Below are 26,899 nucleotides of genomic sequence, written 5' to 3' on the forward strand. Positions count from 1 at the left end.
CACAGACGCAGCTTTCAACTCAAAAAAAACCTACAAACATTCAGCTCTGTCTACGGGTAGGAAGTCCTGTCCAAGGAGGTAGCAAGCCAGTCCTATGGGCACAATGGCCATGCTGGGGTGCATGGCCACTGGGCAAGAGAGCTGTAGAGGACATTTGGCATCAGGCAGCCTGTTGAACAAGTGGTCTTCGGCGATCCTTCCAGCCGGAGATCTCAGACCCCCAAGATTAGACTAGCTCCACATTTCTTTTCCTTTTTTTTTTTTTTATCATACTTTAGACGAACGTTTATGGGACACACTAGCTTCTCATTAAACAGTTAGTACACATATCATTTTACAACATTGGTTAACCACCCCAAGACCTATCAACACTCTCCCCTTCTTGACCTTGGGTTCCCCATTATCAGCTTTCCTGTCCCCTCCTGCCTTCTAGTCCTTGCCTCTGGGCTGGTGTGTCCCTTTAGTCTTGTTTTGTTTTATGAGCCTGTTTAATCTTCGGCTGAAGGGTGAACCTCAGGAGTGACTTCATTACTGAGCTAAAAGGGTGTCTGGGATTTCTCTCTGGGTTTCTCCAGTCCCCCTCTGGCTAGTAAGTCTGGTCTTTTTTCTTGAGTCAGAATTTTGTTCTACATTTTTCTCCAGCTCTGTCCGGGACCCTCTAATGTGATCCCTGTCAGAAGAGGCAGTGGTGGGAGCCGGGCACCATCTAGTTGTGTTGGACTCAGTAGACCAGCTCTGCATTTCTGTCCAAGAGTAGAGACAAGTGGCATGTCTTGACGGTAGCCTTCTGTGTGATAAAAACATTCTTTCAGGGCGCTTTACTTCACATCTGGGGAGACCGAGGCTCCAGGAGGCGGGGTGATGTGCCCGGCCTCTGGTCAGATCAGCTGTTTGGTAAAGACCTGTTTTCCGTATCAGACCACAGTGGCTGAATACCAGCACATCCCAGGTCCCCACTGTGATGACACGATTGTGGGTCGGTCACTCTCTGGATCTCAGTCTGCATGACAGCCAGGCCCCTCCCATCTCCAACACTGCTCTGGTCCTCAGAGGGCCACCCTTTGAGGTTCCTGTCATCATTTCTTCAACATTTTAGTCTGAGCCTGGAGGTGGTGGGACCCTTGACTGAGACAGTAGTGGGGCAGGTGGTGTGGGAGGGCAGAGGGGGGATGGACAGATGGCTGGTTGGATAAGTCGTGGATGTCGGGTGAACGGGAGGGAATCCTTTCCTCCATCCCAAGTCTGTAGGTCTGTTAGGAACTCAAAAGGTCGAAAGGTTTATTTACACGCACGCTTGATTATTTAGCTACAAATATTAATACATGCAAATTATAACAAATCAAACTAATTAAAATTATATTAAAAAAGTCAATCTGCTGAAGGCCATGCCCCCCACTCCTCCGCAGAATCCTGACTTCCTGAGGTAAACCCACGTTATCTCCACCTGCGCCCTTTATCCACCCTTCATCCAGGTCACTGAGAAGCAAAGGAATTAGACACGGCCAAGTTCAAGTTCATATCCCGGCTCAGCCCTCACCAGGAGGTTGGCCTTGGGCGTGTGGCTGAAGGTCTCCCAGGCCGAGGTCCCTGTCCGGAAGGCCAGGTTAGGAATCTGACCCCTTTCAAGGACCAGGGCTACAACAGGATGTGACAATGCAGTTAAAGAGCCTGCGGTGGCCCCTGCCTTCCCGGGTTTCTGTGAACGCCGTCAGTACAACCAGCCTACTAGTGGCTTCCTGCCTGAGGAGTTGGGGACTATCAGCATTTGTAAGGCATTTTGTCCAGGAGGCTGTAGGGCAGAAGAGGGGAGATGCTCTCATCAGCTGTCCCCACAGAGTGAGCCCCCACGGAGCCATCATCTTCCTCTACCCTTGCTCTTCTTCCTGGGCTCCCTGAATCAGCAATGGTGGCCCCAGCCACAGGGGAGAAGGCAACTCCCCCAGCAGGATCTGGACTGTGCAGGGGCCTGGGTGGGAACGAGCCAGGAGCCCACCTTGGCATCTTCTCTGGGCCTGGGCTTGGAGAGGTCAGCTGTCTAGGTGCGTGCTCCTGTGTGGTTAAACACAGGGTCCACCCTTGGTTGGACGCGGCCTGGATCCACAGGACCAGCTGAAGCTGGTGAGGCAGTTGCTCCGGTGCACTGATTTGCTAACTGTGTTCTGGGGAACCCTAGGCTTCAGCAGAGCTGCTTCAGGGTGCCCTATAGTGGCAGAGTGGGGCTAAAGAGGCAGCAGCACCCCTTTCAACCACAGAGGCTCAGCTCTTACTGGCCTTTATTTAGGGTTCCTGATAACACTTTGCTTGAAGAATGGTTTCCTGTTCACTAACCAGTAACCTGCATGTGAAAGCTGGACAATGAATAAGGGAGGCCGAAGAAGAATTCACCCCTTTGAATTGTGGTGTTGGCGAAGAATATTGAATATACCATGGACTACCAAAAGAACAAACAAATCTGTCTTGGAAGAAGTGTGGCCAGAATGCTTCCTAGAGGCAAGGATGGCGAGACTGCATCTTACATACTTTGGACATGTTGTCAGGCGGGATCAGTCCCTGGAGAAGGATATCATGCTTGGCAGAGTACAGGGTCAGCGGGAAAGAGGAAGACCCTCAACAAGGCGGATGGACACAGTGGCTGCAACAATGAGCTCAAGCATAATGACTGTAAGGATGGCGCAGGACCAGGCAGTGTTTCGTTCTGTTGTGCATAGGGTCGCAGTGAGTCGAAACCCACTTGATGGCACCTAACAACAACCAGTAACCATTTGCTGTTGAGTTGATTCTGACTCATGGTGACCCCACGTGTGTCAGAGCAGACCACACTCCATAGGGTTTTCAGTGGCTGAGTTTTTGGATGTAGATTGTCAGGCCTTGACTCTGAGGCACCTCTGAGTGGACTGGAACCTTCAACTTTTCAGTTAGCAGTGTTAACTGTTTGCACCGCCCAGGGACTCCTTCTGTTTACTAAGTGAGCTTGTAAATTACTCCGCTAAAGCAGCATGTTCAGAGCTTCTGCAACAGGATCAGGGAGCAGGGCCTAGGAACCTGCATTTTTAATAAGCCCCTGTCCCCCCCAGACATGAATTAGCTGTTTACCTTTTGGTTTGGGGGCCATGGCAAAGTTAGAACAGTTAGGCTGGGTGCTATCTCTACTCCTGGCTACAATAGAAGGCCAGCGTTCACAGATGAGACAGGATTAACTGGGGGGAGGCGGGTGTTGGTGGGGTGGGGGAGGAAGGGGCAGTGCCCCTGTGGCCAGCAAGAGACCCAAACCAGTTGCCATCAAATGGACTCCAGCTCATGGTGACCCCACATGTGCAGAGAACAGAGCTCCATAGGGTTTTCAAGGCTATGACATTTTGGAAGTAGGCTGCCAGCCCTTTCTTCCAAGGCACCTCTGGGTGGGTTTGAACCAATAACCTCTTAGTTAATAGTCCAGCGCTTAACCGTTTGTGCCATCCAGGGCCTGCCAGAGACCCTGAGTAAGGGCAATCTGGGAAGTGCAGTGGGACTGTAACCCAGCCGCCCTTTTCCTTTGGGAGGGTCTCCTTCCCATCACAGTCTAGGAGCGTCTGTGTTTTGTTTTTTATTAAGGAAGGTGGCATTTCCTTGCCCTTACACACGCCCCCTTCCCCCCATTTAGTCAAAATACTGGGCAATTCCGCCCACAGGTGCATAGAAAAGACCTTGGCTCCAAGGACAACAGAGACTTTGAACTCAAAGGCACGTATTTTCTTTGCAAACCTCCCCCAGTTCTTGGGTCCATGCCACACCGAGCATGGCGGCGTCAGGTTACCGAGGTGCTGAAGGAAATGTTATTTCTGCTAATGCGAGGCAGAAAACGAGAGACCTGAGCAGAATACCCCCTAATAAACGGATTCACAGACTTTCCAGTTACCAGGCCTGGCCATGACCAAGCCTTATTCTTGAGTTAAGCCTGACGAGTAATTCCCATTGACAGTTTCTGTAAGGGTCTCAGCGGGGGCGGCAGCAAACATGGCTTTGGCCGGTGTCCATCCAGCCAGAGGGCACGAGGAAGAGCTGAGATCGTTCCAGTGCAAACATGCCTCGGGCCCAGAACGTTCCATGGGCTTCATGAGATCAGTATGACCGAATAAACAGCACCCCCAAGGCTGTCTTCATGAGCTAACTCCTTCAGTAAATTAAGGAATTTTTTCAGAAGCCAGGGGCTCAGTAAATATTTCTGACAGCCTTCAAATTGCAGTTAAGCCCAATCCACCAAGGGTTTCCCAGGTTTCCTTTACATGAAAGGTTGTTCTTGAAAGTCTCAAGGTTGGAAACGTGGCTGTTAATTTTGCCCTTTTTATTAGGCATCGGTTTCAGGTGATATCTGATTTATCTTCACAGCAGCTGCCCCCCAAAAGGGGGTGGGGAGGTGGGAGCCTGGCCAGCGGGAAAATCCCTGATATGATAATAAATGCTAACAGTGGTTCATTTTGGGGGGTGACCAGGTGCATGGGTGTTTGCAATATTATCCTCCGTACTTTTCTGTATTTATTTTGTAATTATAAAAGAAAGAAAGGCTTGGTGGCTGCGCCAGCTGGACGTCCCAGCAATTCTGACATACAGCAAGCGTTAATTTAGGTGCTCAGCGAATGCAGGTTTAGGGTGCGGTTTCTCTTTTGTCCAAAAATAACACTTCGCTTTATGAGCACTGCCGAAAATGCTCTGAGAGTCAAAACAACTGGCAAATGATTTATAATGCTTCCTACGTGATCTACAGTCCCTTCACCCAAAGAGTTCAGGATCCTCCTGGGTTAACTGGCTGATTGTGTAACCCTGTTAAAGGCAGGGAACACAGGTGTGGGGGATCCCGTGCTTGCCTGGGATTCTGACTACAGGCCCAGAGGTCAAACGTGTGAATTAGAATTTCAGTCAAGTGCTCCACTCTCTAAAAGCCATACTAGTTTCTCTGTTTTCAAATCATTTCAATTATTTCCTCTAAAAATCTTTCTTTCAGTTACCTACAGGGCAGTCAGGGATCTTTTGTTTTTTGGTTACCTTTTTTACAAGCTGTAGGGAAACCCTGCTGGTGTAGCGGTTAAGTGCTACAGCTGCTAACCAAGAGGCCAGCAGTTCAAATCCACCAGGTGTTCCTTGGAAACTCTATGGGGCAGTTCTACTCTGTCCTATAGGGTCGCTATTAAGTCAGAATTGACTCAATGGCAACGGGTATAAGGTGGTCAGGGGAGCCCTGGTGGTGCAGCTGTTAACCAAAAGATTGGTGGTTCAAACCTACCAGTCCCTCCATGGGAGAAAGATGTGGCAGTCTGCTTCTGTAAAGATTACAGCCTAGGAAACCCTAGTGGGCAGTTGTACTCTATCCTCTAGGGTCGCTATGAGTCGTAATCGACTGGATGGTAATGGGTAAAGTGGGTATAGGGTGGTCACTGTCCCTCCGTGGTGCAAATGGTTAAGCATTCGACCACTAAAAGGTTGGCAGTTCAAACCCACCTAGATGTGCCTTGGAAGAAAGGTCTGGCAATCTGCTTCCAAAAGGTCAGAGCCTTGAAAACCCTACAGAGCGGTTCTACAGACACGCAGGGTCGCCATGAGCCGGAGTCGACTCGATGGCAACTGTTGTAGTGTGAGGACAGTCAACAGTCACTCCTGCGCCTCTTAAAGGAGAGGAGAGAAGAAAACACACATGCCTAAACCCTCTAAAGTAGGGTGCTCGAATACTGCCAGCTTCAAAGAGAAATGAGGCTATTACCTGAGCTCGGTAAACTTGTAGAACTGGATAGTGGGTAGTGGTAGATAAGAAGAAAGAAGTGAAGTGAGGAAAAAGAATCCCAATAAATCGGCTGTCCTAAAGAGAAAAATAATCTCTCCTCCCCCAGAACCCAAAATCAAGCCAGTGCTTTCAAGTTGATTCCAACTTATGGTGACCCCATGTATATCAGAGTAGAACTGTGTTCCACAGGATTTTCAGGGGCTGATTTTTGGGAAGCAGATCACCAGGCCTTCCTCCCGAGGTACCCTGGGTGGACTCGAACCTCCAACCTATCGGCTAGCAGCTGAGCATGTTAACCGTTTCCACCACCCAGGGTCTCCTCTCCTTCCCCAGCCCTGGACAACTGAGAATGGTGACTGTCTTGGGGTTTTAGCTAGTAAGTCAGGAGGGTTCAGATTTCTGCGGCTTCATATCACTCCTGTCACTCAGTCGATTATCCACTTCCCACCATGGGTCTCTTCTAGCGCCCACCATTCTCTCTCTTTTCATGGGAGGAGTTAACTCTGCTGCTTTTGTTTTATGGTGTGGGCACAAGAAGCTTGCAGACCAAATGCAATCTTAAACAGCCTGGCCACAGAATGTTAAGGAAAAAAAAAAAAAAGCCGGAGGGAGAAAAGGGTCTCTAAGTTCACTACACAGGAGGTGCCACAGAAAGCCTCCTTCTTGGCTGTGGGATCTCAGGAAAGTCACTTAACTTCTCTGTGCCTCAGTGTCCTCTGTGCAGGAGGAGGGAGGTAACGAGGAGACAGCCATGCGTGATGCACTAAGCCAGGTGCCTGATGCAGAGTGAAAACCCTCTGCTGTCCAGTTGATTCTGACTCATAGTGACCCTATAGGACAGCGTAGGACTCCCCCACAGGGTTTCCAAGGCTGTGCAGGGTTGCTATGAGTCAGAATCAATTCAATGGCAACGGGTTTGGTTTTTCAGTCTTTACAGAAGCAGGCTGCCACATCTTTCTTCCACGGAGCGACTGATGGGTTTGAACTGGTGACCTTTTGCTTAGCAGCTGAATGCTTTAACCACTGTGCCACCAGGGCTCCTTAATGCAAAGTGAAATGCCCCCAAATTATTACTGTTGATTGTTAATCAACAATAACGTTACGTGATTAACAAGGGAACCCGGCTTGGTTAAAAGTCTTCGAGAGTTCTTGTATAAATCAAACGTTCAGATGGCTCTTAACTGAGAGCCCCAGTTAGAAGTCAAGACGCTCACCTGGGCTTGAGCACAAGGGCCACCCTCTCTTGTCTACGGAACTGTTTGGGTTGCTCAACCATCAATGGCTGCCAACACTGGTTCATGGCTTCCTGTTTAAAGACAGACCCTCTCCTTCCCCACCTAGACTGATAACCCAGGAGGACAGAGCCATGTCCCACTCACCTCCATGCTCCCAATATGAGCTGGCTACCTGGAAGTGAGAGGCGCTCAACAATGAGTAAGGGAATGAATGAAAAACACGAACGCAGAGCCGCCATGCCCCCGACTGCTCCACTAAACAGTGACTCAGCTGTGGGTGAATCTATCACCTCCCACGGGCCCAGATGCCTGGCTCACCTTTTCTAGGTGTAGATTTATCCAGCGGGTAAAGGTCCTCTTCTGCACATTTTCCCTCTCAACTGAAAACAAAGACACGCGTTAGCCAGGTGAAAAGAAGCAAGTGCAAAACCCTGCCTCGCTCTCAGGGGGAGATTTTAGGGACAGTAGGTCCCAAGAAGGAACAGATTCCTTCCCAGAAGGGGGCTGCAGGGGCTTGTTTGACACTCAGAATCCATTTTCCTCAGCCCAACTCCTGGGAGTGTATTTAACCCACGAGTTCAGGCACATGGAACAAAACGTTCTACTGAACCTCACGCGAGCATTTGGGTATTCGACTCTCGACATTAAAAAGCACCTGTGGGAAAATAAAAATTAAAGCCACGAGGTGGGGAGAAATTGGAACCCTCGTGCATTGCTGGTGGGAATGTAAAAAGGTGCAGTTGTTAAAACATTTGGACGGTTCCTCAAAAAAAAAAAAGAAGAAACACAAAATTAGCATATGAATCAGCAATTCCACTCCTAGGTATATACCCCAAAGACCTGAACGCATGGCCTCAGATGCCTGTACACCAATCCAATGTTCCTAACAGCACTATTCACAACAGCCAAAAGGTAGAAACAATCCAAGTGTCTGCCAACAGATCAATGGATAAACAAAATGTGGTATACATACAATGGAATATTAGCTATACAGAGAAATGAAGTACTGATTCATGCTATAACATGGATGAACCTTGAAAACATAAGCCAGACATAAAAGAGTAAATGTTGTATGATTCCACTTATAGGAAATATCTAAAGTAGACAAATTCATAGAGACAGAAAGCAGATTAGAGGTTCCCAGGAGATGGGGGTTGGGAGGGGGGAGGGGAGAGTTATTGCTTAATGGGCATTGTTGTTGTTTTTGGGTGCCATAAAGTCGATTTCAATTCATCATGACCCATGTGACGGAGTACAACTGCCCCATAGGGTTTCCTAGGCTATAATCTTTACTGAAGCAGGTGGCCGAGTCTTTTTCCCGAACAGCCCTGGGTGAGTTTGAATCACCAATCTTTCGGTTGGTAGCCAAGCACTTCACTGTTGCACCACCAAAACCCAAAAAAACCAAACCCATTGTTGTCAAGTCGATTCTGACTCATGCTGACCCTATAGGACAGAGCAGAACTGCCCCATACGGTTTCCGAGGAGTACCTGGTGGATCCAAACTGCTGACCTTTTGGTTAGCAGCCATAGCTCTTAACCTCTATGCCACCAGCATTTCCACTGCACCACCAGGGCTCCTTTAATGGGTGCTTAAAAAAAAAAAAACAAACCTAAACCAGCTGCCATCAAGTCAATTCCAACTCATAGCGACCCTACAGGACAGAGCAGACTGCCCCACAGGGTGTCCAGGGAGCAGCTGGTAGGTTTGAACTGCCAACCTTTTGGTTAGCAGCCAAACTCTTAACCACTGCACTACCAGGGCTCCTTAATGGGTGCTAAAAAATGCATAATTCTATTTGGGGTGAGGGAAACTTTTGAAAGTAGGTAGTGGTAAGGGTTGCATAGCCTTGTTAAAGTAACTAATGCCACTGAATCACACGCTTAAAAATAGTTAAAATTGCAAATTTTGCTCTCTATGTTTACTACAATAACATCTGAAAGCCACAAGGCAATAAACAACACTGCATACCTGCCGAATGGCAGCGATGGTCTATGGTGCTGGATCGAGGTGCCAGGAGAGGTGGGGGACAGTGACTGGAGATTGGATGGAGACTCTGGAATGTGCTGGGTTGGGCACTCAGCCTGTCATCTCCGGACATGTGGGCCAGCCACCCACCCCGCCTCTGATCTGTGCAGTGAGGATGAGGAGGAAGCTTGATCGGCAGGCTGCAGAAGGACACCTGCCATATTGCATATCGAGTTCAACAGTCCCTGGCACGGTAGCCTCTTTTTTTTGTAACTATCAGCAGGGAAGACTCTGCACCCTCCAGGAAGGGCGAGTTCTGGAGGTATCTGCTGTGGACCCAGGGTGCACTGGGGGGACCTAAACCCAAAAGTGACACTCCCTCCCAGGGGAGAGGATTCCCCACGCAGGTTCCTAGAAAAGATCTTCCATTGCCAAGGCCACTGCTGTCTACCAAGGGCCACTGAGGTTTACCAAGGGCCACTGTGGTCTACCAAGGGCCACTGTGGTCTACCAAGGGCCACTTCGGTCTACCAAGGGCAACAGCTGTCTATCAAGGGCCATCGCCATCTACTAAGGGCTACCACTGTCTACAAAGGGCCACTGCCATCTACCAAGCACTATTCTGTGCCAGACACTTTGCTTCCATTAATCTTTAAACCTTACAACACTCTTGGCATCTGCGGTCTTAAAAGCTAGCAAGCAGTCATCTGAGGTGCATCAATTGGTCTCTAGCCACCTGGAGCAAAGGAGAATGAAGAACACCAAAGACACAAGGTAATAATGAGCCCAAGAGACAGAAGAGGCCATATAAACCAGAGACTCCATCAGTCTGAGACGAGAAGAGCTAGATGGTGCCCAGCTACCACCAACAACTGCCCTGACGGAACACAACAGAGAATCCCGGATGGAGCAGGAGAACAGTGGGACACAGAACTCAAATTCTCGTAAAAAGACCAGACTTAATGGTCTCACTGAGACTGAAGGACATGGCCCCCAGACTCTCTGTTAGCCCAAAACTAAAACCATTCCTGAAGCCAACTCTTCAGACAAAGATTAGACTGGACCATAAGACATAAAATGATACTGGTGAGGCGTGTGCTTCTTAGTTCAAGCAGACACATGAGACTGTGTGGGCAGCTCCTACCCAGAGGTGAGATGAGAAGGCAGAGGGGGACAGGAGCTGGTTGAATGGACAAGGGAAATACAGGGTGGAGAGAAGGAGTATGCTGTCATATTAGAGGTAGAGTGACTAGGGTCACACAACAATGTGTGTATAAGTTTTTGTGTGAGAAACGGACTTGAATTGTAAACTTTCACTTAAAGCACAATAAAAAAAGAGAGGAGAAAAAAACCCCTAAAACAGTCTTGCAGAATAGCAGCTATTATTTTATAAATGAACAAAACGGGGCTCTGAGAGGTTCTGAGACCTGCCCAGGGCATCATCTGCAGAGATAGGAGCAGGAAGTCACTCCCAGGTCTGTGTCTACCCTACGAGACCAGAAAAAAAAAAGAAAAAAGCAACCCAAAACCAAACCAGTTGCCCTCCTGTGGATTCGGACTCCTGGAGACCTCATGTGTGTCAGAGCACAGCTCCTATGCTGATCTTTCAATGGCTGTGATCTTTTGGAAGAAAGCCAGACCTTTCTTCCAAGGTGCCTGTGGGTAGATTCGAACCCCCAAACTTTTGGGAAGTAGCTGAGTGCTTAACCATTTACACCACCCAGGGACTCCCCTCAACAGCCAGCACCCTGAAAACGGAAGCAGGGGGTCCAGGTTTGAATGCCAGCTCTTCCAGTTACGGCTAAGGAGTTTGCAATGATAATAACAATGATTAAAAAACATTTACCAAGCACTTGCTATATGGCATTCACCAATCTAAGCACTTCACACGCACTAGTAACCAGTGGCTGTGGAGTCAATGCCAATTCATGGTGACCCCATACGTGTCAAAATAGAACTGTGCTCCATTGGGTTCTCAATGGCTGATTTTTTTTTTTTTTTAGGTCACCAGGCCTTTCTTCCAAGGTGCCTCTGGGTAGATTTGAACCCCCAACCTTTGGGTTAGCAGCCGAGCGTGTTGACCGTTTGCACCATCCAGGGATGCCACTTTACATGTATTAACTAATTTAATCCTACCTCAACCCTTTGAGGTAGGCACTCTTATAACCTTCAGATGGGAAAACCGAGGCACAGAGAGAGGTGGTGGCTTCCCCAAGGTCACACGATTAGTAAGGTCATTATTCCCATTTTACAGATGAAGAAACTGAGGGTCAAATAGTTAATAAGCAGCAAAGTTGGGACTTGGAACCTGCCCTTGTCATTCTGGATTCTGGGCTTTTTCTGTCCCTCCTGAGCTCTGTGGCATTAGCTGTCCTGGTGTCCGAGAGGACCTGGAGGGTGTTTCTGCGATGGGTCACACTGAGTGCGTGGTGGCCTTTGGTAGCAGGTTCCTCAGCTTCAGCTGCTACACGTCTCATGAAGCTTCCTTGAAATGTCTAAACCAGGCGACCATTAAATAAATGACTAAGGTCTATATTTCCATGTATTGGAAGAACACACCACATGCATTCAAAACCAACTCACATTTCTTTTGCAATAAGTAAATGAGAGCCAATTTATCTCCTGGAGGAGAAAAAAGGCTATGGTTTTCAGTAACGGCTCTGCTACTTCTTTCCTCTCCATTTCATTACTAGGGAGAGAGCGGTGCTCGTAAATCAACTTTTAATATTGCACATTTCAACCTTTTTAATCGAAGAGTCAGCAGACAGTAATTCCACACATAACTATTTTTCTCTTGTTTCCCCCTTTTCTGTGAAGGAAGGTCATTGTCAGGTAGGCATAGGAATTAAAGATATAACTCCTGTAGGGAGAGGAGAAAAAGGGAAAAGTGGCTAGAAATGAGATAGGGAGAGGGTCCGGGAGGCAGCTCGGAGAAGGGAGTCGTTGAAGTCTAGGAGTCAGGGAGTCTAACAGTTGGAAGACTGAGAGCACCCTGCCCCAACCCCCATTACGACCTTGCGGCGTCTGCACCTACACGACTGCCTCACTCTATTTAATGGCTGTGTGTTTCCACAGTGAGGGTGCTCCACGGTTCAGTCACCGTCTGCCTGTTGATGGATACTTAGGCTATTTCCAAATTTTCTCTGTTGTGAGCAATGTGGCAATAAGCACCCTTGTACACACATCGTGGTACCTGGTTCTTTGTGCGCAAGTATCTGAATACATCTCTTATACTTAACAATTAAAAGTGCAACTGCTGGGTCTTTGTGGTAGGCACACTGGATATTTTAATAGCTACTTCCAAATTGCCCTCCCAAAAGGCTGCCCCAGTTTATACTTTCACCCCCACCTGTCTTTAAACAAGTTTATGGGGACTGTAAAGTATTTACACGCACACATTCAAACACTCAGGCTGGTTTCTCCATATGGTTTCAGGGAGGGCCAAGTATGTCCCTTGAAACAGAAGTGTATTGAGTGAAATCCTGAGAGGACCTGGGTTGGGTTGTTGGTTTAACTGCCCTGGAAGGTACAAATGAGGACATGGGTGTCTGTTAGTCTATTCATCACCCGTCCATCCGTCTGTCCATCCATTTGTCCACCTATCCATCTTCCCATTCACCCACCCATCCCCCCACCCACCCACACACCCATCCATCCATCCACCCTGCCCCACCTATCCCCACCCATCCACCATCCATCTATCTTTCCAGCTGATGTTTACTCAGTGATTAACGCATGCCGGGAACTATGCCAGGCCCTGTGAGCAAAATCAGAAATAAAGAATTAAGCATCGTGGAATCTACATTCAAAGAATTCACAGCCAGTGAGGAGAGAGAAATATGGACACCACAAGTCGCATATGCAGAAGAAATGAATTTGAAATTTCCAGGGCAGACAGGGGTGGGAGGATGTCACTTTGGATCCCATGGAATACCACAGGGTAGAAGTGGAACCCAGAGGGGCTCCTGAAGACAGACAAAGACTCTGTGTTCTGCTCCTGCCCTGATCCCAGCGCTAACCTGTGGGTGGCTTCACTTCCATTCTGGCTGAGGACAGTGGGCGGACCTGAGCACAAATGTGCATCTCCTTCAAAGCTGATCCATGACGGGGGACAAGGCAAGAAGGATACACATCAGAGGATAGTGAGATAACCCACAAATGAATAACAGGTGTGTCCCAAACTGAAACAGGGTGTGGAGACCATAATTTCTGGACCTAAAACTGGGCACGCCGTTCAATACCCAGGAGAGGAGGCTGTGAGGACCTGAGCCTTCCCAGAACAGCCAGTGCAGTGCTGGCCTCACAACACTATCTGTGCCACCTTGGACAGGTTTGTAACTTTCAGAACACCTTTGCTGAGTCTCCTCTCTGCAGAATGAGGGTCCCCATCCTCCCTGAAATGAGATCACCCCAGAAAGCATCCCCAGGGGCTACTCCACAGTGGTGACTTCCCTGGTCCCCACAGTCAAAGAGCGGGCCCTGGACACGGGCTGTGTCGTCTGGTATCTGAAACTCCTTTGTGACCTCCAACTCAAAACCCCCACCTCCTACCTGCAAGCCCTTTCTACTTCTGGCCTGCCAAGACTCCATAAACTTTATATAGTTTCCATAAATCCAACGGTCCCTTTTTTCCACCACACCTATCACGTTGTAAAGGTGTAGGGGACCATTTCTCTGGAAGGGTCTGGCCCTCTCTCGGAGGGTTTGTGGGGGCTGGTGTGGGTTTACTGGGCAACAGTAGAGTAATAACCGTGCTATAAAATCACCATTCCTGACTTGCCAAGGCAGGGAGAAAGAGGAGGGGTTCTCAGGCCCAGCACAGAGAGGAGGGGAGGGCTAGCTTTCTGACTCAGCTCAACAATCCCAAATTCCTAGGCTCTGGCTTTGCCAGAACAGACAATTTGAAAATGGGAGGTGTGACACTGCTCTCTCCCCCAGGTGTCCAGGAGTCAGGAGCCCACTGTTCTGTGAACCACTCTACCCCCATTCCAGCAGAGAACAGCGCTGGCTCCAGGAGTCAAAATATACCCGTATACACTTGTTCCATCCCCGCCTCTGATGGCTTTATCTGCTTGTAAAAAATTGTATGCTCATGATAAATAATCAAGAACAACTAAACTTAAAAAATTAAAACAATGCAGTCAAGTATACCAAAAGCCAAAGTCGTTTCCAACTCCTAGCTGTCAAGTCGATTCCAACTCATAGCGATGAGCCTACGGGACAGAGTAGAACTGTCCACAGGGTTCCCAAGGAGTGGCCGGTGGTTTTAAACTGCCAGCCTTGTGGTTAGCAGCCAAGCTCTTGACCACTGTGCCACCAGGGCTCCATAGCACGGACAGAAATATCTAAACTTCATGAAATCCCATTATACCCAGAGATCACCACTATTGACATTTTATGACCATCCTTCCAGAACTACACATGCACACACACAGCTAACACATGGAACAGACTCACATTTACGGTTTCAATGCGAGTAAATACTCCATGTTCCTTGGCCCAACGATCACTTATGTCAAAAAACTCCCTGGCTGGCGATCTGTTTCCCAAAGGTCACAGCCTTGAAAACCCTATGGAGCAGTTCTACTCTGCACACACGGGGTCACTTGGAGTCGGAATGGACTCAACAGCAATTAACAACAACAACCAATGATGACTAAATTCAAAATCCTCTGGGATGGCAGTTAAAATGTCAATTCCTGGGCCCCACCCCAGACTTACTGATTCACACTTTCTGGGACTGGGCCTGGAAATCTGAAGAGTTGAGAAACCGGGTCTTCGTGGGAAGAGACCATTAGCACACTTCCTTGGGCGTCTCGGGGCAGAGCAGAGGAAGGCGATGGGCACATCAGCCTGGCGCGGGAGGAACAGGTGTGGTTTGGAGCCAGGCACGCCGGGCACGGGGGCTGTGAGGTAGAGATACTGATCCGGCTCCCTGGCCAGCTACACCGACATTGCCTGGGGAATGGCGTGCCAGCACTGGGCAAGGAAACAATCATTTCGTCTCCTTCCTTTCCAAAGGGCTCTTGCTGATAATGGTACCTTCGAATGGCTTTGGTTGCTGAGTTCCATCAGCAGCAAGGACGCTGGTGCTCCTGAGAGGACTCCAGCCTGGGAGGAAGACAGACTGACTCTTGGACACGCCTCCAGACAGGTCAGCTGGGAGACCCTTGCTCAGCTTCAGAGAAGGCTGGACAGGAGGAGGGCAGGAAATGGGAAGAGCTGGGGCCTCGTCTCTGAGCTGCTGGCCCAGGCGCAGAGGGTGCAAGGGGCCGAGTGCACCAGGCTGGGCTGGTCGGACCCCAGGCAGCTCTTCCCGCACTTGCCATCAGGACAAAGGTTCCTGAGCAAGCTGTAGTGCCACTCGGGGGACATGAAGTTCATACTTCCTCAGCCACCAGAGCCGGTTTAGAAAAGTTGTCACTCGGTGCCGTCAAGTCAGCTCCAACTCATACCGACTCTACGTATAACAGACGGAAACACTGCCCGGTCCTGCACCATCCTCACAATCGGTGGTATGTTTGAGCCCATTGTTGCAGCCACTGTGTCAGTCCATCCCCTTGAGGGTCTTCCTCTTTTGTTCTGACCCTCTACTTTACCCAGCATGATGTCCTCCAGGGATTAGTCCCTCCGGGTAACATGTCCAAGGTAAGCAAGACAAAGTCTCACCACCCCTGGTTCTAAGGAGCACTCTGGCTGTACTTCCTCCAAGACAGATTTGTTCGTTTAGAGAAGGTGGGGTGGGAACTGGGAAGCCTGCTCATCAGCAGCCTGGGGAGCTCTGAGAGACATAGCTGGGGGCCTAATAGCATCTCAATCGCTTCCTAAGCACCAAGCAGCAGCGGGGTGACACATAGGAATTCTTATATTTCTGTAAAGTGGGTCTACTAGTGGCCCCATTTCACAGATGAAGGCCTACGCTGCCATCCCGTGGGCCTCCGGTAGACACCCTGAGTTTTATTTAGCCTGTCCTCCTGGTATGCTCTCTGCCTGCCTCTCCCTTGAATTCCCTGGAGGGAGGCGCTGCTTCTCAGACTGATGGTCTCAGCACCCCCAAACTCTCCTCTAGGAAGTCCTCAGCTTACCATCTCGCCTCACTCCATGCCCCATGCTGGGAACACCCCACACAGGTCAGAATCACCCATCCTTCAACGCCCCGCACTTGGCCAGTGGGGCTCAACCAGGGGTGATTTTGTCCCCAGGGGACATGTGGCAATATCTGAAGACATTTTCAGCTGTCACAACCGGAGGAGATGTGTTACTGGCATCTAATAGGTAGAGGCTGTGGATGCTGCTAAACATTCTACAGCAAACAGGACAGCCCTCCATGACAAAGAAATATCAGGCCTAAAAGTCCAGAAGCTGAGGGTGGGAAACCCCATCCTAGTCCCCCCTCCTTGAGGGGACTCTGTGGCCACCCCTAGGTACTCCTGCCTCAGATGTCCTCTCCTGGAATATAGAGGACAGCATCTGCCAACAGTCTCCTCTAAGTGACCTTGAGCAGACCAGTTCCCCTCTAGGGCCTCAGTTTCCCCATCTGTATAACGGGAATCACTGTAGCCACTTCATGGAGTTGTGAGGACGAAAGGCGTTAAAGCATTGAGTGTAGTTGTCCTTATTACACCATGACAATGCACTGTGGCTACTCTTCAAGGTTACTGAGCAGCTGGGGAGAGTCCATAGGTAGGTCAGAAAGAGAGAGAGGGAGGGACAGTTATGATGAGGTTGCCATGACATAAAGCATTCTAAGACCTCAGCACAGGGCTAGGCACGACGTAGGTGCTCAATAATCACAGCTGCTATTATTATTGCAAACCTTGGGCAAGTTCTTTAATTTATCGGAGGTTTAGTTCTTTTCTCACGGCCATGCGTGACTCATGACCCCACGCACAATGGAATGAAACCCAGGGCAGGGAAGGGTGGCACCAGGGCCGGGACAGCAAGCCCCTCTGGGAGAGGTGGAGGGGTACCCTGGCCATGGCTGCCGGAGTCTCCCTGTCACCAGCGGGGTGGTCATCCAAGGGCAAAGGCCCCCATTCCTCACTGTCCAGGAGGGTGGGGAGGCCTGCACTTTGCACCAAGGTCCTGTTTTGTGCAGAAGGAGGACCCTAGTGCACTTCCTTTCCTGGGCCCCAGATGTTTTCTCCGAAGCAGAGCTCATAGGTGAATGACAGCCACAGCCTCCACCGGTGACAGTCTCTAGGGGTACCTCTGGTACCTCCCTGGTCCAGAAATCCCCTACGCATTTAGGTCTAAGCAGATTTCTTCCCCTATTTGGGAAAACCCCTTCCTCTTCGTCTCACTTCAGCCACGGACACCTCACTCCATCAGCTTGGGATAGAGCGAAATCGCCCTCTCTGGGGGCTCAGAGCAGAGGCCCCATCAGCTGGACCACACAACGGCACCTATGCCCACAGGCGGTGCTCAGAGGCACATTGCGCCTGGCCTCCCGGACCATGACACCTCTGGGCAAGGCTGCCTTGGCCCGGCCGGCAGGGCCCCCACTCGGCGGTTTCATCCCCCACCCCTCCCATCTCGTCTTTCAACACCTCCCCAAAACACAGCCTCATTACATGGCCCCACGCTGGTTCACTTGAGAAATAAAACTCAGAAACAAATTAAATGGCAATTTCTTTTTAAACAGGAGAGGGGCCAGGCTTGGGGAACACCAGGCCAGCGTCCTTTAGTTCCGACTCCTGGGGGCCGCTTCCCCCTTCAGCTCTGGCAGTCTGAAAGTCAAGGCCTCCATGTGGTTTTCGCCCGCAGTGATCGCGCGTTTAATTTCCTTTGTTTTTCCTCCCTCAGTGCTCACTCGACCCAAGTCACTTTTATCGAGACTTTTGGTAATAAAATGCAAAACCCTCGCTGGGACCACAGGCGCGAGGGGCCTGCAACTAGTACAATTCAGTGTGCAGAGAAGCGGCAGGCCACACGCGGGGATGGTCCCCATCCTCTCCCTGTCCCTCCGTCACTTTGTCCCTCCTGTCCCTCTACAGGCTGGGGGATTCGCCCCTGGGCGTCAGGACAGAGAGGAATGCATGGGGCTGGCGCAAACTGGTGGGCCCCCCAATACGCACCCACAGAGACGCAAATAAAACTGCCAACCTCCTTCTAACTGGGGACTTAAATCCAATTCTCTCACAGGTCCCAGAGGCCACCAATTAACATACCACGTCCTGCCCCAGGGTGCCCCTGCTTCTCCGCTGCTCCAAAACACATAACTCAGGGCTCCAAAGAGCTAGTCCCAATTACACACCAAATTAAGTTTTAAGCTATATATATATAGGGCTGGGGCCTGTAACGAAAATAAAAAATAACCCCGCTCTAGTTTTTTTTGTGCCAGCGATTCTGTCTAACCGCAGTGCTAAACCTCAACCCACCTTGATTTATGACAGATGACGCCAGCCAGCCATAAAAACCCAGGCTTAGGAAAGGGGGCTTTCACGTCTGCCCAGATGGGCAGGCAGGGTGACAGGAGCCGTCCAGGCAGACTGCCCAGAACTGCCCAGCCGAAATTGAGGCAGGAATTTAAAGACTTTTATGGACCACAGGAGCCTTGATGGCACAGTGGTTAAAGTGCTCGGCTGCTAACCAAAAGGTTGGCAGTTTGAACCTAACCAGTCACTCCCTGGGAGAAAGATGTGGCAGCCTGATTCTGTAAAGATTTACAGCCCTGGAAACCCTATGGGGGGGTTCTACTCTGTCCTATAGGGTCACTATGAGTCGGAATCAACTCGACGGCAGCGTGTTTTTATTTTTCTTTATAGACCGTTCAGTCCCTAGGTGGCGCAAATGGTTAAGAACTCAACTACTAGCTGAAAGGTGGGCGGTTTGAACACACCCAGAGGCACCTCAGAAAAAAGGCCTGGTGCTCTGCTTCCAAAAGGTCACAGCCTTAAAAACCCTGTGGAGCAGCTCTACCCTCCCACACAGGGTCGCCACGGGTCAGGATCGGCTCGGTGGGAGCTAACAACAACAGGCCATTCAGCCGCCCATCCAGTTAGCCGACGCTGTCCTCATGGCCTTCCTTAGAACCTCTGCCAGGTCTGAGAGGGAGGGAGGGTGGGATGGGAGGAGGGGAAGGAAGGAGGAAAAGGAAGGAAGGAAAGGAAGAAAGACAAAAATTTTCCTTTTCTCTCCTTGAGGATTCACCTCATGGGTCCCTGACGCCCTGACCCTGAGGGACTAAACGCTCTGTTGTGGATGATACATTTTGGTGATTGTTTTAAATACCAAAGCTTTTGTGAAAGTATGTTACCTTCTGAATACTAAGTTGAGTAACTTCTAAAGCAGTTTTCTTCCAAACTACATTCTGCAGAACACTAGTTCTAAAATGACTCTCGAAAGAGGAATACAATATATTTGAGAAATATTGCATACCTTATCCCCTCTCATGGATATTTATAATCAGAACACTAACGGCTCTGATAAGTCCTGTAATAAATTGGTTTAACTTGATTTAAACTAAGCTTATTTGAAACCAGACCCTCTTTTCTGTGTAAAATTAACTACAATCCCCTTGTAGAATCCTGTTTTGGGAATGCAGAGAGAGATTCTTCAACGTGGAGTAATGTCTCCACAGGGTCTTCACAGCCTAGGCAACCACACTCCCTGTGATGGAAACTACCATGTGTTTGGCAAACTCCGTTTGCATATCCCCTTGGGCATACAGCCATACTACATTTCCCAGCCTCCCTTGCAAGTGTGCGAGCCACATGACTGAGTTTGGCCAATAGGATGTGGGTGAGAGTGAGTATTCCACTTTTATAGCCCACACAGACGTTCCACACAGTCCTCCAAGTACTCTCTCTTTCCCCTTCTGACCACAGGGACAGGACTCCAAGGACCTAGGGAGGGCAGAGCCACAAGAGAGAAGAAGTCTGAACTTTCTGAGTCTTCTCTTGGACAAGGATCACCCAGCAGAGCCACCCAGTGAGGGAACCATTGTCGGGCCACTGAGGGAGTGAAAAATACATCTGCAGTGCATTAAGCCATCACCATTTTGGGGTTGTAGTTACGACCGCTGCCCACCCTGACTAGTACAGGATCTGAGTGAGGATTCAGCCCCAGTGTGAAGGAGGAAGAGAGAGAGGGAGAAAGGGGAGAGCTCAACAGTTAGGAGGCCTCTTCATTTGCCACGCACCGTGAGGAGCACTTGGTACCATTACTTCATTTAATCCTCACAACAACCTTGATAGGTGAGGGACAGTGCTTCCTCCATGTGGATGGGGAAACTGAGTCTCAGAGAAGGGCAGTGACTTGTTCCAGCACAGCTGAGAGAAGATGCTAGCCTTGTCACTATGAGCCAAGACTCGTTTCACGGCACTGTGCTGGGCTGGTCGGAGCCCTTCCAAGCAAACGTCTTACTGAAGGCCCTTCATGAGGAATCTGTTTCATGCCCAGGTGAGCTCACCTGCAAATATGCGTGGACCTGGTGTTTGCCCCTTATGAACAGAGCTTAACAGGCCTGACCAGAAGAATGAGTTGATCTCTTGGGTTCAGCTCTTTTAGAAAGTGAAGATTAAAAACACACAACCTCATACAAATGACCTTGACTTGAATTTTTAGGCACACCTGTCTTTAATAACCCTGCACAGTCACCCTTCAAACTCCAGTGTTTCTACATACATGCAAAAGCCAAGCAGGTGTGAGACTGTCTAGGGTTGGAGTGACCAGCTGTCCCGGTTTGCCCAGGGATTGAGAGGGTTCTCTGGATGTGGGACATTTGGTGCTAAAACTGGGAAAGTCCCAGGCAGATGGGGACAAGTTGGTCACCTTAGCTAGTGCACATAGTCCTGTGTCCCCATAGAGCAGGCCTCGAAGGGACAGTAGGGCCTTGAGCAGCCAGGAGGGGCCGAAGGCAGTCAGATCTACATGGCTCATGAAGGCAGTGAAAGAGAAGGTGGTTGACTTTTTTTTTTTTTTGCTATAAATGCAAGGGGCAAAATAAGCCCCGAAATTCCCATTTACAACTTCAGGCTGCCAACAAAAAGTGACACGGGCGTGAATTTAAATCCCTGCCCTGAACAGAGAGCGAGGTGGGAAAAGTAACCACGGGCAACTGGGATGGAGAAAGGCAAGAGGTGTGAATTCTCCTGGAGCTGGAACTGTCACCAGCATTTCGTGTTAATTAGCACAAGCGAGGGACACGAGAGTGGCTGCCCGCGCTGGAGCCCACCCCGGGGGAATGAGCTCTGCCAGCGTGACAAATACAACCCTTCACACGCTGAAGTTTCCTTTTCGAGATGCACTTGTCTGAAAACAAACAAAAACTACATACATAAACACGCAAATGTACACAAGTGTGTATCCGTGTGGGCGCACGCGCGCACACACACACACACACACACACCCCTCTCCGTAATGTGGTTCACCTTCATCTCTCTTCAAGGAAACTCAGTCACTAGGGTATTGGCGCCCTGGTGGTGTAGCAGTTAAGAGCTCGGCTGCTAACCGAAAGGTCAGCAGTTCCACTCCACCAACCGCTCCTTGGACACCCTGTGGGGCAGTTCTGTCCTCTCCTGTAGGGCTGGAATCAACCTGACGGCAGGGTACCGGAGAAATTTTGTCCTTGTACCAGTTCCAGTCCAGCTTATGGTGACTCCACATGTGCTCCACAGGATTTTCAATGTCTGCCTTTTTGGAAGTAGATCACCAGGCCTTTCTTCCAAGATGCCTCTGGGTGGACATGAACTTCCAACGTTTTGGCTAGTGTGTTAACCATTTGCACTGCCCAGGGACTCAATCATTACAAGGTTTCCCTAATGCCATAGCACCAATGGTTCACGCCTCAAAGACTCCGCTTAGGTCAAGGTTGTCACTATAGAAACCCTGCTTGTTGTTGTTGCTAGGTGCCGTCGAGTCGGTTCTGACTCATAGTGACCCTATGCACAACAGAACAAGACACTGCCCGGTCCTGTGCCACCCTTACAGCCTTTGTTACGCTTGAGCTCATTCTTGCAGCCACTGTGTCAATCCATATCATTGAGGGTCTTCCTCTTTTCCTCTGACCTTGTACTTTGCCAAACATGATGTCCTTCTCCAGGGACTGATCCCTCCTGACAACATGTCCAAAGTATGTAAGACGCAGTCTCGCCATCCTCGCTTCTAAGGAGCATTCTGGTTGTACTTCTTCTGAGACAGATTTGTTCGTTCTTTTGGCAGTCCATGGTATATTCATTATTCTTCGCCAACACCACAATTCAAAGGCATCGACTCTTCTTCAGTCTTCCTTATTCATTGTCCAGCTTTCACATGCATATGATGCGACTGAAAATACCATGCTTGGGTCAGGCGCACATTAGTCTTCAAGGTGACATCTTTGCTCTTCAATACTTTAAAGAGGTCCTTTGCAGCAGATTTGCCCAATGCAATGCGTCTCTTGATTTCCTGACTGCTACTTCCATGGGTATTGATTGTGGATCCAAGTAAAATGAAATCCTTGACAACTTCAATCTTCTCTCTGTTTATCATGATATTGCTCATTGGTTCTGTTGTGAGGATTTTCGTTTTCTTTATGTTGAGGTGTAATCCATACTGAAGGCTGTGGCCTTTGATCTTCATTAGTAAGTGCTTCAAGTCCTTTTCACTTTCAGCAAGCAAGGTTGTGTCATCTGCATAACGCAGGTTGTTAATGAGCCTTCCTCCAATCCTGATGTCCCGTTCTTCTTCATATAGTCCGGCTTCTCAGATTATTTGCTCAGCATACAGGTTGAATAGGTATGGTGAAAGGGTACAACCCTGACATACACCTTTCCTGACTTTAAACCAATCAGTATCCCCTTGTTCTGTCTGAACAACTGCCTCTTGATCTATGCCAAGGTTCCTCAGGAGCACAATTAAGTGTTCTGGAATTTTCATTCTTGACAAGGTTGTCCATAATTTGTTATGATCCACACAGTTGAATGCCAATAGTGAATAAAACACAGCTAAACATCCTTCTGGTATTCTCTGCTTTCAGCCAGTATCTATCTGACATCAGCAATGATATCCCTGGTTCCACGTCCTCTTCTGAAACCGGCCTGAATTTCTGGCAGTTCCCTGTCGATATACTGCTGCAGCCGTTTTTGAATGATCTTCAGCAAAATTTTGCTTGCATGTGATATTAATGATATTGTTCTATAATTTCCACACTTGGCTGGATCACCTTGCAGCATTGCAAAACCCACTTCTGTAATCTTAACAAACTCACTTAGGCTCAACCAGTGATTCTCAAGCCTGGCTGCATGTGACAGTCACCTGGGGAAATTAAAAAACAGATACCTGCACTCCACTCCGGCCTAACTGGATCGGAATGTTGGGGGGTAGGGGGCCTGGACATCTGTGTTTTTAAAGCTCCATGGAGATTTGGATACTGAGTGAAGGCTGAGAATTGCTGCTCTAGACCAAAGTTTTTCTGCCCAGGGTCAGAGTAAATGTTCTAGGCTTTTCAGGCCACATGGTCTCTGTTGCAACTACTGGTTATTGGGGATAGCTCCCCATTCAAAACTGCCATCAGGTACCACCCAGAGTCTACTTAAATGCCTCCTAGGACCCAAACCATGGTGTTTTCAATTGTCTCATATGCATGTGAAAGCTGGACAACAAATAAGGAAGACCAAGTACTGATGACTTTGAATTGTGGCGTTGGTGAAGAATACTGAATATACCGTGGACTGCCAGAAAAACGAACAAATCTGTCTTGGAAGAAGTACAGCCAGAATGCTTCTTAGACACAAGGATAGCAAGACTTCGTCTCACATACTTTGGACGTGTTATCAGGAGGGACCAGTCCCTGGAGAAGGACATCATGTTTGGTAAAGTGGAGGGTCTGCAAAAAAGAGGAATCCCCTCAACGAGATGAATTGACACTGTGGCTACAACAACGGGCTCAAGCATAGCAACGATTGTGAGGATGGAGCAGGATGGGGCAGTGTTTTGTTCTGTTGTACACAGGACCGCTGTAAGTCGGAACCAACCTGACAGGGCCTAACAATAGGAGGAGGTGCTCAGTACCTCTGGTGCGATTAATTACTTTTGTGTGTGGCCTTTCTAGCCATGGTCTTGTAACTCCCACCCAGGTGATTGTGTGATAGGATAATTGTGGCCTACCAAAGGAATTGGTCAGTTTTGCCTTAAAAGAGAGCCAATTCCAGAGAAGAGAGGAGAAGCCTACCACCACCACCACCAAGGAAGGAGAGACTAGCAGGAGAGACCTGGCAGCAGGAGATGGTGCAGTGGGCTTCTTGACCCACAAGAAAAGAGAAAGCTGAGTGCCTTTTGTCAGAGACTGAGGGCCAGGGAGAGGCATGCATGCGAGCTCAGCTGGGGAGAGCCTATCCTGGTGGAAGAACTGTGTCCTGAGTGCTCTTGAGCCTGTACTGTAACTGTTAACTTCCCTAATAAACCCCATAATTGTGAGTATGGTCTGTGAGTTCTGTGTGGCCACTGCAATGAATTATTAAACCCAGCAGAGTGCTGTGGGCTGGTGTCAGAGTTGGTAAAGGTGGCGGAGAGAGAGGCGTGTCTGACCTCTGCCTCGTAGGAATCAGCCTTGGGGTGTTGATCTTGGTTCTCCTTCCCCCTTGTGAAGTTAGAGGAGGTCAGACACTTCTTCAAGCCGTTTTTACAGTACATCTCTATGTGGCCCTTTCTACGGTTGGGCAGCTCTGAGGGCTAGCTTCTAGACACCACACCGGAGCCTGTCATCCTGCAGTTGGTCCCCGTTTTACCCACTAAGTTCTATCTTCCACAAGACAGGCTTTCGGACAGTGGGGGGCTGATTTTGGGTGCCCTAAGAGACTCCCTTAGCCAAACATGTCCCCGCCCCGCCAAAAAAAAAAAAAAAAAACAAACCTGTTGCCATTGTGTCGATTACCTTCCAGACTAAGAGAGACTAGGAAGAAGGACCCAGCAGTTAACTTCTGAAAAGAATTAGCCAGTGAAAATCTTAAAAATGTCCAGTTCCTTCAGATTTTAACATGATAGAGAAAAACTAACACACAGAGGTATTCCGTGTCAGGTGACTCTGACTGGGAAGCCTCCGTAAGCGTTTTTCAGGCTGCTGAGCCCTCTGGTGAGCTGGAAGAAGGTTCTGGTACTTCTCTTGACAGATGCCCTATAATTCCTCCCTCCAGATATGCTACACCAATTATTCCTTGTCACAGGCTTCTCAGGGGTGAATTTCTTACTTGAGAATGAATCGGAGCACTCATGTAGGTGATAAAAGCACACTGGTACTCAAACAAGAGAAATATGTCATATCTCTATCAGACTCCTGGCCAAGTTCTTCAACAAAGGGGCAGGGGATGAGAACACCCCGTTCTCCCCTTCAAGGCAGCAGGAAGCTCAGCACCAGCTGTACTTCCTCTATTGTGTTGCTGTCAGGAAACTCACAAACACGCTCGAGGTCCAACTTTCACAAATGCGTGGGGCTGTGGCCCACAGGGAGCCCTGGTGGTACAGTGGTTAAGCGTTCAGCTGCTAACCAAAAGGTCAGTAGTTCAAATCCACCAGCTGCTCCTTGGAAACCCCATGGAGCAGTTCGACTCTGTCGTACAGGGCCGCTATGAGTCAGAATCAACTCGATAGCAACAGGCTTTTTTTTTTTTTTTTGGTAGCCCATAGAGCTCAGTATTAATTTCCCATGGACTGCAGTTTTTGTGAAAACATTCCTTCATATAGATGATTATACACTTTTTATTTTATGAACCAGGTAAGCCACCTCAAATGTTTTTATCTACGATGGCAGAGTATAATCAATGAACTAACACATGAATGACACCCTAAGTAAAGACAGTGTCTTGTATACCTTTGTACCCCCACGGGGGTGCATAAGTACAGATGTTTGTTGGATGGATGGAGGGATGGAGGGAGGGATGCATGGATGGATGCGTGGATGGATGGGTAGATGGATGGGAAACCCAACCATCAGTCTACTCTTTGCATCTGGCCTCCCTTGTCCATGCCCATGATGGTGCTCCCTTTCCTCAAGGTTCTGACAGAGCCTGAATTGCTTCCTTTCCAGCTGTGGTCTTGACTATTAATCTGTAAATCTAACCCCACCAACATGGCTCTAGGCACAAAAACTAGGTCTTCTCACTCTTCGTCTGGCACCTGCTCACAGGACTGCTCAGCTGTAATGTGAATCACAACCCCGGGCAGGACCTAGGAGATGGAACCTAGAAAGCCCAGATGAAGATGCTCCGAATCAGCACGAGGCATGGGGTGTGCTGCCCAAAGGGCTTGTGAACCTCCCTCCGTGCTGGGATGTATCACTCTGGCTCTAAACACATCAGGAGGAATCCATCTGGAATCAAAGTCCCTGCGTGGGACTGTTCAGGGCACTGAGTCACTGGGAAAGGATTTCTCCCAAGCCAGCATTTTCCAGGCCTAGGTGCGGTACCGTTGATTCTGACTCATAGCAACCCTAGGGGACGGAGTAGAACTGCCCCATAGGGTTTCCAAGGCTATAAATCTTTACAGAAGCAGACTGCCACATCTTTCTCCTGCAGAGTGGCTGGTGGGTTCCAACAGCCAACCTTTTGGTGGAGTGCCTGTCGCCGAGAGCCATAACCACTGCACCACCAGAGCTCCGCAGGCGCAGTACAAAGAGAACAAATCAGAAGATCAACCAACACTATCTGCACAAAGTGCCCCATCCCCTGCCCGACCTCTGCTCAGACGCCAAGGCACTTGGCTGAAATGAATGGCCAATTAATGACTGTGTCTGACTGCCTCTCTGGAAGAAAAGAGGCCCTGTGCCACAGGCCACTGTTGTGTGTGAGGTAATCACCCTGATTCCAAAGAGGTGCTGGCTGGCTGGCTGGTGCTGGTGCTAAAGCTGCCAGGGTTTCAGGCTCACTACGTGCCCTGCACTGCACGGACATCACTCCTTTCTCCCACCCCGCAACCCTAGGAGACGAGACAGGTGCTATTGTTGTGGTGAGCATCCCAGTGGCCTGC

The 26,899-nt window shown here is 49.2% G+C and overlaps 1 protein-coding gene across 5 annotated transcripts in view; it reads right to left on the minus strand.

Moving 5' to 3' along the window:
• CLMN (calmin) overlaps nucleotides 1-26,899 on the minus strand; it is a 127,844-nt gene that overhangs the window by 34,387 nt on the left and 66,558 nt on the right. For all 5 annotated transcript variants that reach the window (XR_007518966.1, XR_007518967.1, XM_049898452.1 and 2 more), the window contains exon 2: nucleotides 7,306-7,367. Coding sequence is in view for 3 of the 5 variants with exons in the window: in XM_049898452.1 (XP_049754409.1) it covers nucleotides 7,306-7,367 (62 nt within the window). In the remaining 2 variants the exon portion in view is untranslated. The remainder of the gene's footprint in view (nucleotides 1-7,305; nucleotides 7,368-26,899) is intronic.

The sequence above is a fragment of the Elephas maximus genome, chromosome 10, assembly GCF_024166365.1.
Source record: "Elephas maximus indicus isolate mEleMax1 chromosome 10, mEleMax1 primary haplotype, whole genome shotgun sequence".
Lineage (NCBI taxonomy): Eukaryota > Metazoa > Chordata > Mammalia > Proboscidea > Elephantidae > Elephas > Elephas maximus.